The 11,957-nt window shown below is 33.4% G+C and overlaps 1 protein-coding gene across 1 annotated transcript; it reads right to left on the reverse strand.

Moving 5' to 3' along the window:
- Window positions 1–586: 586 nt before the first annotated feature.
- On the reverse strand, window positions 587–7,438 carry LOC134257960 (probable serine/threonine-protein kinase roco5; the record flags this gene model as incomplete). The annotated part of the gene is made up of 3 exons (XM_062740533.1): window positions 7,358–7,438; window positions 5,959–6,462; window positions 587–684 (listed from the first exon to the last, which is right to left on the reverse strand). Coding segments are annotated over exons 2-3 (360 nt in total), but the record flags the coding sequence as incomplete, so codon positions are not given.
- Between the last annotated feature and the right edge of the window lie 4,519 nt (window positions 7,439–11,957).

Genomic DNA, 11,957 nt, shown 5'->3' on the forward strand with positions numbered 1-11,957 from the left:
TGTCTTCCAATTCTGTCATGTATTCTATAATACATAGTGTAAAGGCTTTTTCTATCATTGCAAGACCCTACAAATCATTTCTTATTTTATATCATGCTGATAAGCATTGGTATCAAAGGCTAGATTCAAGAAAATCCCATTCTCTAAAACAGTATTAATTTTTTCCCATTCATAGGGTACAATTGTCAAATTTTATAAGACTTTTTCTAAGACTTCCAAAACACTTTAATCTTATAAAGATGAATAAAATAAAAATTCTTGCATGAAAAGTTTCATGTTGATGCATTTCAAATTAAATATTAATTTTTGGAGTTATCCTTCCTGGCTCAGAATCGGATATCCTAAAATGTGGTGCACAGTTCAAACTGACGTCAATTGCACCATGTAAATCTGGTATCCATTGTTGATTACAATTTATATGACACTCTGGATGTAATACAAAATACATGATTGTGTAATACGATTAACTGTCAATTAATTATTGGTTCTTTTGTATTTCTGAATTTTAACTGTAATTGTGCATTATCAAATAGGTTGGTATCAGTTATTTTTTGTGATTCACATTTCAATTAGCCTGAATACTTACATCTGTAGATTTTTTCTCCGTGTGTGTGGCAACAAGAAATAGTGGTGCTTTTTTGCCTCCAAATGTCTTGATTGAGGTTATCCAAAACTTCAGGTAGTCTAAAAGAAAACACAATTTTGTAAACTAAAAGAACAACAAAGCATCCTTAAATAAAACCAAACAGGTCGGTGTCTCTGGAAAGTGTGTAGCTCTTATACTGCTTTGTGTTTAAAACATGAAAAAGTAAAAGAATTTCAATCTATAGTTTTGTTTTTGGTTTTACAATAGTCCAGCAGAATTATATGATTTCATATTTTGATAACCTTTTAATAGTTATTAAATAAAATATGAACTCTAAAATGTGCAATATTTAAATTTTGGTTTTTTTTTTACATATCTTCTTCCTTCTGTTTTTCATGAAAACTGATTTTGTAGAAAAATGTATTACATTGTTGTGTACTTGTTAAGGCAAACAGCGTATAAAGAGAAGTTAAGTCAATTTCAATGGCAACATCCTCTGAAAACTGATTCATCATTCCTGTCTACTGACTGAAAAGTTATTTGTCACATCCACAGAAATGAACAGATACCCACCACAACTGACAACCCCATGGGAGATCAATATCCCCAACGAAATAACTCCATCTGATTATTGAACTCCATTAGTACGAACTGATTAATTTTAATATCAGAAAAAATAAATTTCACTAGTTGTTATTTCAAAAATAAACCAAAGCTGTTGATAACTAGACATATGTCCATAGGACATGAATGCCCCGCCGAGGGTATATTACAGTCCCTGAAACGTTCTACTGTCTCATTTTTCCGTTCGTTCAGCGTGCGATCACCATTCGCTCTTCGTACACAATATTGCGTTCACCGTGCGCTTGCGTTCACCATTCATAAAACGTTCACAATTCGCTCTTCGTTCCGTTTACTTTGCGTTCACCGTTCACTTATCGTTCAGTCTTAATTGTCAATCGGAACTCTGAAGTGAAAGGACTTATCTTTTTGATGGTAAGGATTACGTTTTTTAATTAAATAACTTTGATATCATAATTGAAGAATAATTATTTCATTGCAAAAATTATCTATGATAGTTATATTTCTATTATTATAACTAAGCTGTTAATTATTTCATGAAATTTCCCTGTAAAATAATACATTAAATACTTTCATGTATGTAGAACGATGCTAAAATATTAATTTTCAAAAATGGCAATGTACAAATGATTCACGCACGGCCTCAATTTGTTGTAATTTTAATGACGACAAATCATTAATGGATGTATAATAATTAATCCAAGTCTTTTACAAGAAAAGAATACACAAAAAATATTTCTACAGTAACCCGTATTTTTAAACTACATGAAGGTCTGATAATAATGAACAGTACTGCAAATATTCAGTTAATTAAATATCTTTAGAGCTAATTAAATTGATAGTGTGATATTAAATTTTAGAAAAGACCAACTGATTAAAATAGTCTATTATTAGAGAAGGTACCTAAACATATGTTTAAATATATGTTTGCCATTCATTATAATTACGACACCCCCCCCCCCCTCCCCGGTGCCTTTTCTCCCGAAATAAAATTCTTAGTGAGTATTTTCAGTATATTTTAATTAATATTTAATGTGTATTGGAACACAAGAAAATAAGTCTTAAAACCAACATCAAACAGTCATTAAACAATAGTATTTCAGAATACACTTATGCCGACAGAAGTATTTTAAATTGGCAGGGAATATGTTTCAAATTCAATTTAAAACTTAATACTTCCAAGTATATATTCCCATTCTTTATTTATTTTTTCTGCAGGAATGCAAAAATCAGATCTAGAAATGATAGGGAAAAATATTAAAACTCCTTGGAAATATTAAGTGACCCTTTGCCTTCAGCATGTTCGGTGAAACGCGATTTCCACATCTCCACTGTGTCGAATGATTTTGATTGACAGGACAAGCACGCTACTAGCACGTGAACTTCCTGTGAACCGTGTGAACTTGATGATGGAAAATAAAAGCCAATGTTTACTGTTAAATGGATCTGTTAATCTAAAAAAAAAAAAGATTACCTTTACTGCTTGCAAAATTTGGAAAAAATAATAAGAATTTTTATTTGATACAACAGATATCTGAGATTTGAGTGGGTATCTCTCTCTCTCTCTCTTTCTTTCTCTCTCTCGTACATTTCTCTGTTCAATAAAAACTATGACAGCACATTACTTATTTAGTTTTGAAAATTTTATTACAAATAATTTGAATGCCTCTTTCCATCATCTAATGACCGAGTATAATCACGGCCGGGAAATTTTTCAGATACATGTAGAATTTAGCTAAGATAATCGTCATGAAAGAATACAAAAGACACACAAATATGGAATATTTTGCATTAGAATTTAAAACAAATTAGTTTTTATGCAATACGTCAACAGACATTTGCGAATTAAAAAAGAAATCCGTTATTTTACTCAGAATCGCCTTGGCACTGAAATACATGTATGGTTGTTTCAACCGCGTACAGTGTAATTAATCCATTCTATAAGTAGTAGTTTTATCTTCAGAAGTCTACACTATTTTATAAGTGAAAAGAATAAGCATATTTACTATATAAATAGATTAATTTTATAATTAATCTACACACGTTCGGTAACAAATACACATGTTTTACGGCAATTAAATTTTTTTTTTATAAAAATATCGATTTAAAAAATAGGTACATATAGGTACAGAAAAAATTTTAATTTATTTATTTATTTATTATATTTATTGTTTATTTATATTAAACCACCTAGAATTAGAATAATAGAATAATAAAATAATCTCAATGCAAGGAAAAGATCAGAGGCATTTTGAATAAATCGTTCATCTTGCGTTCACCGTTCATTTTGCGCACACGTTCGCGCTCCGTTTGCTTTCTGCGTTCACTCACCGTTCACCAAGTTGCGTTCAGCATTCGCACATCGTTCACTCATCGTTCTTTCTGCATTCACTCACCGTTCTTTCAGCGTTTCTTCACCGTTCAGGTGTGAAACTTAAAGTAGAACGTTTCAGGGACTGTAGTAAACCAGCATGAAAATTTGTATTAGTGTACATGATTTGATCAGAATATCTTGAATAGTAATGCAGTTGAATTGCTTACATTAGTATGTATGAGCATATGAAGTTTGACACTAATTTCATCAAAGTGAGGTCAAGGTCAAGGAAATGCCAAGGTCAAAACTGTTGATGCAGTTGCATATCTCTCATCAATATGTATCAACATATGAAGTTCGATAAAGATATCTAGAAATGATGTCTTTAATTAAAACTGCCTTTAATACAATTTGATATAATTGGGGTCAAGGTCAAATAAAAGGTCAAGGTCAAAATTGTTGATGCAGTTGAATTGCTTACATCGATATGTATCAACATATGTAGTTTGACAGTGATTTAGGAAAAGTGAGGTCAAAGGAAAGGTTAAGGTCAAAAAAGTTGATGCTGTTGAATTGCTCTCATCAATATGTAACTTCATATATGAAGTTTGATAAAAATATCTTGAATGGTATCTTTAAAACTGAGCGAAACACTAAATAAAGATAAGTGAGATCAAGGTAAAGGAAAGGTCAAATGTTGATGCAGTTGACTAGCTCTCATCAGTATGTATCAACATGTGAAGTTTGAAAACACCATCTTGAATGGTATGTTTAAAACTGAGCTAAACACTAATTAAAGAAAAGTGACGTCAAGGTCAAAGGAAAGGTCAAGTAAAAAAAATGTTGATGCAGTTGCATGGCTCTCATCAAAATCTATCAGCATATGAAGTTTGATGAAAATATCTTGGATGTTTTCTTTGAAACTTAGCTTTGAACAGAGCTAAACGCAAAGTATGACGGAAGGTCGGAAGACGGACATGACAAACACTATATGCCCCGGCCATATTCATGCCGGGGCATAACAAATTTAAATCTACATTATCGTTTTTGATACTTTTCTTATTTATGATCAAATCAGGGCTTTGTTGTTCTTGTGAAGAATTAAAACGATTTTCCCATGTTTTCCTACGTAAAACATTGATGTTCTTGAGAAGGAGACTTTCTGATGATTTTTGTCCATGTAAGCCTGCTTAGTCCCCCATTATAGCCCCTCCCTTGCCCCATGGGTCATGATCTGCATTATCAGGGCATGCTTCCATATAAATATGTCCAATCATGTCTTAACTGTTGTTGAGAAAAAAAGATTTTTGAATTCCTCATATGTATTCATAAGTTAAACTTTCATCCCCCAATGTGCCAACATCCTATCCCCAAGGGTCATGATTTGAACAAATTTGAATCTACACTATAAGAGGATGCCTCCATATAACTACATGTATTTAAACAATCATGACTATGCTGTTCTAGAGAAGAAGATTTATCTAGATTTTTCCTTAGTATTCCGATGTTAATCTTTGATACCTCATTGTGGCCCCATCCTTCACCCAGGGTCATGATTTGAATTAACTTGAATCTACAATATTAGAGGATTTCCAAAGAATGTTTCTACATGTCAGTTTCATGATTCCTTGCCCCGCGGTTCTTGGAAAAAAAGAACATTCTTAAAGAATTTTCCTATGTATTCCTCTGTAAAACTTTGATACGCCATTGTAAACCCCCAATCTCTTTTTCAAGATTTTCCCTATATTTTTGTGAAATTTTGATGCCCAACTGGGGCCACACTCTACCTCAAGAAGTCATGATATGAACAAACATGAACCTTCACCTTTAGAGGATACTTCTACATAACTTTCAAATTTCTTGGCCAAGTGGTTCTTGAAAAGATTTTCAAAAAATTTTCCTATGTATTCCCATGTTAAACTTTGATACACAATTGTGACCCAACCCTTCCCCCGGGGTCATGTTGTAAACAAACTTGAAATAACACTATCCGAGGATGCATCCACATTAGTTTCATCTTTTCTGGCCCCATGATTCTTGAAAAGATTTTTTAAATATGCCATTATTTTTTCACTTATATATAATTATTTCCCATTGGAAGAGGTTGTGGCCTTTTATTTGAATAAACTTGATTTCCCCTCACCCAATGACACTTCGAGGCATGTTTCATTGGTCCAGTGGTTCTTGAGTAGAAGATGATAATGTGAAAAGTTTACTACGACTATTACAACAACAACAACAGACAAATTTTGATCAGAAAAGCTCAATTGAGTCTTTGGCTCAGGTAAGCTAGGGTATTTTAAGCCCGTCGGTCAGGAGAGCTAGGGCAACCAAACAATTGTTAAAAATGGCCTTATGTTTCTTTGAAGAAACAAAATGATAAATGTGTATTGTCGATGAACAAAACCACAAATGGATGCGTAAACTTAATACCGATAACTACCTTAAAACATCTGACATTTTATAAGTGTCTTACCTCTGTAAGTCCAAACGGAAAAGATTGATCCTTCTTGGTTATCTTTCTCTTTATCAACAACATCTTCAAATCTCTTAGTCATGTCCAACACCAGGATAAAGAAGGCCTTTGGTGTTACGTAAATTTGGTGACAAGCATAATATGCTAACTGGCCAGCAAAATCCAGCAAGCTAACAGTCGGGAATTTTTCTTTTTCAGACAGGATTTTCTGAAAAATTTCATCCTTCACCATTTCTGTTTCTGAGGAGAGAACACTGGCCATTGTCTCAACTGTATTCCGTTCTTCTTTGCTTTCAGATGGAGAAATGGACCTCCCAACGTTCTCTTCTTTCTTTTCTTCTCTGCTATATAAAACTACTTCAGTGTTTTTTTCAGTACTTCCTAGCTCCAAATTGTCTTCTTGTTCATTTGTATCGGAGATGTCATTTGCACTGCCCGGGTCTGGTTTCAAATCTGCAGTGTTTATCCTGATAAATGTCTTCAATGGTGAGTCATCATCAGCCTCTGTAAAAGAAGAAATTGATATATAGTAAAAAAAAACCTTGGAATTATACTTGGCTTTTCTGAAGTCTTACTCGGATGGAAATGAATGCACAATATACGATTACAATTGATACTTTTCTATTCTGTGTAAGGTATTCAAGGCTCACTGGATTTACAAAATGCAAATTGTCAATAGTTTCCATGGAAACAGGGGAAAAGCGAAAAATTTTTAATTTTGATTTTTAAATCAAAGTGCTGAAAGGACTGATACGAGTTGATGTTGTCCAAGTTTCTAGTTCTAGGAAACTGTCCATCCAATTGAGCTAAAACCTTTTTAGGGTTAATAGGCATGGTGTGTAGATGTATGGAACGAAGGTCATTTTGCGCGCATACGCATGCACGAGCAACATGTAAAATGACATATACTTATTATAGCTAAAACTTTAGCTAAAACTTTTACATTTTTGATGGAATGCTTTGAAACTCATTATATAAGGATATTATACAAGGATAAATTAATAGTGTAGAAAATATGACACTGTCAAATAAGAACGAACTCACGTGCATGCACGTTCGCTTAGCTCTCATTGGCTGAAATAAAAATCTTAAAAACTTTTTTGCTTTTTGACATATATACTTTGAAATTAAAAATATATTCATGCTTTAGGATTTCCTAGAATATGATATATAACAATAATCATGAAAACACATGCATGCATGTGCACAGCAGTCTGATTGTCTTAAACTTTAAATGGCTATAACTCCTTTGTTTTTCAACCAAATAGGATCGGATTTATAACATAGATAGGCATAATGGACTCCTACAAGAAGTTATGGTCTTCATGTATATGCATGCACGTACGTGCAAGTGCAATTTGCTCTGATTTTTAAATCAAAGTACTGAAAGGACTATTACCAGTTGATGGCTGTCCAAGTTAGCTAATGGGTATTGCATTACTGATGACAAAAGTCTTGTCCAGTTCAGAGCGATATTCGCCATTGCTTGCAATAGCAGACTTTCTAGTTTTATAAAAAAAAAACATTTTCAAAAAAAAAATAATGTGCAATCAAATTAAAGTGTAATATGTAAAGACCAGATACTAGTATATGACTTTCAATTAACATATTAAATATTTGTTTTTTTTTTACCCATATTTTCTAAAGAAAGTTCGGGTATATTGTTGTTACTCATGTCCGTCCATCCGTCTGTCACAATTTTCTTCCCTGAACTCCTCTTACATTTTACACAGTAGCCTAATCAGCTTTTGGAAGATGGTTGGTGGTGTCATGTAGATGTGCTGTAAGGTTTTGGAGTGTTGAATTATCCTTTTGCCCCGGGGAGTCAAAAAGAGGTCGAAAAATAATTTTATGCAAAAGCCACGTCTTCCCTGAAACTCCTCTTACATTTAACTCACTGGCCTAATCAGCTTTCAAGAGATGGTTGGTGGTGTCATGTAGATGTGCAGTTAGGTTTTGGAGTGTTGATTTTGCCCCGGGGTCTAATGGGGGTAAAAAAATGATTTTTTTTAATGCAAAAAACCCCGTTTTCCATGAACTCCTCCTACATTCTACTCAGTAGTCTAATAATCATTTTAGAGATGGTTGGTGGTGTCATGTAGATGTGCAATAAGGTTTTCGAATTTCGATTTTGCCCCGGGGGGTCAAATGGGGGTCGAAAAATGACGTTTCTTTTATGCAAAAGCCCCGTCTTCCCTGAAACTCCCCTTACATTTTACTCACTAGCCTAATCAGCTTTTAAGAGATGGTTGGTGGTGTCATGTAGATGTGCAGTAAGGTTTTGGAGTGTTGATTTTGCCCCGTGTGTCTATTGGGGTTGAAAACCAGAAGTCTCTGTCGAGACTGTAGCTCTACTGGTTTGTACATGTACTTATAACAAAGGATGAGAAAAGAAGCCATTGCCATCAGACCAAAACTGTAGGATGACTAGCGTTTAAAAGGAATTTCAAAGAAAATTCAATTTTGAGTAACCATGGCAACATCGTTCATCGAAATTAAAATCCAATGCACTATTTTATGTATCTTAGTGTAGTCTACTTGTGTGCCAAGTAATATTGAAATCAAATCAAAACTGTAGGAGGAATAGCGTTTTAAAGGAATTTCAAAGAAAATTCTATTTTTAGTAACCATGGCAACACCGTTCAACGAAATCAAAAATCGATGCACTATTTAATGTATCTTAGTGTAGTCTACTTGTGTGTTTCGTAATATTGAAATCAGACCAAAACTGTAGAAGGAGTAGCATTTTAAAGGAATTTCAAAGAAAATTCTATTTTTAGTAACCATGGCAACACCCTTCTTCGAAATAAAAAACCGATGCACTATTTTATGTATCTTAGTGTAGTCTACTTGTGTGCCAAGTAATATTGAAATCAGACCAAAACTGTAGGAGGAGTAGCGTTTTAAAGGAATTTCAAAGAAAAATCTATTTTTAGTAACCATGGCAACATCGTTCATCGAAATCAAAAACCGATGCACTATTTTATGTATCTTAGTGTAGTCTTCTTGTGTGCCAAGTAATACTGAAATCAGACCAAAACTGTAGGAGGAGAAGCATTTTAAAAGAATTTCAAAGAAAATTCTATTTTTAGTAACCATGGCAACACCGTTCATCGAAATCAAAAACCGATGCACTATTTTATGTATCTTAGTGTAGTCTACTTGTTTGCCAAGTAATATTGAAATCAGACCAAAACTGTAGGAGGAGTAGCGTTTTAAAAGAATTTCAAAGAAAATTCTATTTTTAGTAACCATGGCAACACCGTTCATCCAAATCAAAAACCAAAGCACTATTTTATGTATCTTAGTGTAGTCTACTTGTGTGCCAAGTTATATTGAAATCAGACCAAAACTGTAGGAGGAGTAGCGTTTTGAAAAATTGTTTACAGACAGACGGACAGACAGACAGACAGACAGACAGGACTGAGTTGCTCAAAACACTGGTTAAATTTGTCCAGTGGATAAGTTAGCCGTTGGTTAAATTCTATATCCACTGGGTAACTAACCACTGGTCAAATATTTGTTGCTCAAAATAAAATTAGCCTCTGGTTAACTAACCACAGGTTAAGTGATTTAACCACTGGTTAGTATCCCACAATGCATTACACTTGTCCAGTTGTCAACCAAAAAAAAATGGCTACCATGGTAAATATCAAATAAGTAAATATAGTGAGACGTTTTAACGTTGCAACCGTATGTGGAGAAGTGGAAAATATCGAGATGTAACAGTTATCAAAACTAAACAAACATTTGAGTCACAAAAAGTGAGGAATGCACAAGTCAGCTGGGATTATTCTTTGTTGAAAATTCAAGTGGAGGATGCAGTAATAATGTAAACACATTGACTTGAATTGCCATAGAATTAGCACCACAGGTAAGATGGATAGGAAGTGTGTTTAGAATGATTGCAGAAACCTAGATGCTCGTTAAACTGTTAAACATATAATATACAGAAAATATTTTAAAGACAATACCTACTAAAGACTTGGCTATACTTATGAGGCAAATACATCAATTTGTATTGTTTCATACTTAAATAAAAACTTATTGAAGTCAGAACATCTTTACTGTTTACACGATGTAAACGTCGTCTGCTATTATTCGAGGAAATTCGCACTTGTTGAATTATTGCTTTTATACATATACCTTGACAGAGAGATCTCAGTTCAGTGGTTTGCATAATATTTCCAAACAAGAAAAAACTTTCAACACATTTATGTAATCCTGCATTACAATGTACTAACACTGTCTGAAAGTGGGTAGCATTTTTTTCATTACAGAAAGGTCATGGTCGAATATACAAGTAGATATAGCGAGTTCGTCACTAATGCATTTCGCTCCGTACAATTAAATTTTGAGGTGTAACTAAAATGCATTATCCAAGTGTATTTTATAAATACAACACCTTTTAATATTAGCATCAATATTATGTAGAAATTAGATAAAAATCTTTATGTAGATTATAGATATTGATAGCATATATGCATCGGAAGCATTGTGAAAGTAGAGTGGCTTATTGAATGTGGGTGGGGGTGGAGGAGGGGGGGGGGATAACCAACAAATTAAAAAAAGGTAACCCCAATTTTCAATGCCTATATAAAGTCTATCTTTGCAAAAAAAAAAATTCTGATGCCTATGGATAGATATTTAGAATTTAATGCTAGATTTAATTTTGAATAAATATTTTTATTCACTTTATCTCAACGAGACCTTGCCAAAATTATAATAAAATAAAAGGAAATGGTACGCATTAAAATTTAATGCGGCAATCAAGAAGAAAGTAGTTTGATATAAATAAAAGTAAAAATATCGGCAAGGAAATGAAAACTAATATTATTTTGGTAAACAAATACATAATGCAAGATCTTAAAAAAAAGGGGGGGGGTAGAGGAGTGTGTGTGTCTGGGGGGGGGGGAGGGTGTCAATTCTCAATTGATTTCAAATATTGATGTATAGTAACCAAAGAACAATTTATCTATATAATCCATTATTAGACCTATATGCAAATGACCAACAATTATATTCATAATGATTTATAATTTTTATTTAAAATATACCTATAATAATTATTTGTTTTTCAGCAAGGGAAGGCCGCTTGATAAGGTCCTTTGTAATGCCAACAGATTAATCCTTGAAAGAATTAATTTAAAACATTTCTGCTGATGTTGAAGACATAAAAACCTATCATATCCCTGACAGTGTTGTTATTCCTGCCTAATATTGCTACAAAACCACGTCAACTTGACTTTAAATTACTGCAAATGTCTTTTTAAGTATTCATCAACATTAAATTCTTGGTTACAACATCTATAAGCCTTTGTTTCTTTTGTTATCCCCCAAAATTTACAACAAATAATATTTTTTTAGTCATATTTATCCACTGGTTAAGATACTTAACCCACCTCTGTGGAATGGCTAACTTTAGCCAATATTTAACCACTGGATTGCAAAGTTAACCAGTGGATAAATTTTGAGCAACAGTATTTAACCAACGATTAAAATTTAACCACTGGATAAGAGATTTAACCAGCGGTTAACCTTAACCAGAGTTTTGAGCAACCCAATCCAGACGGACGGACGACGGACACCTTACTATCGCATAAGCTCTTCTGGTCTCTGACCAGTAGAGCTAAAAATGACGTTTTTTAATGCAAAAAACCCGTTTTCCATGAACTCCTCCTACAATTTACTCAGTAGTCTAATACCGGTAATCATTTTGGAGATGGTTGGTGGTGTCATGTAGATGTGCAATAAGGTTTTCGAATTTCGATTTTGCCCCGGGGGGGTCAAATGGGGGTCGAAAAATGATGTTTTTTATGCAAAAACCCCATCTTCTCTGAACTCCTCTTACATTTGACTCCGTAGCCTAATAATCTTTTAAGAGATGGTTGGTGGTGTCATGTAGATGTGCAGTAAGGTTTCGGAATTTTCATTTTGCCCAGGGGTCAAATTGGGGTAAAAATTTGTTTTGTTTTCTAAATTATTTGATATGTTTAATC

The sequence above is a fragment of the Saccostrea cucullata genome, unplaced genomic scaffold (assembly GCF_032062105.1).
Source record: "Saccostrea cucullata isolate Sc308-1 unplaced genomic scaffold, CSIRO_AGI_Scuc_v1 ctg16152, whole genome shotgun sequence".
NCBI classification, from domain to species: domain Eukaryota; kingdom Metazoa; phylum Mollusca; class Bivalvia; order Ostreida; family Ostreidae; genus Saccostrea; species Saccostrea cuccullata.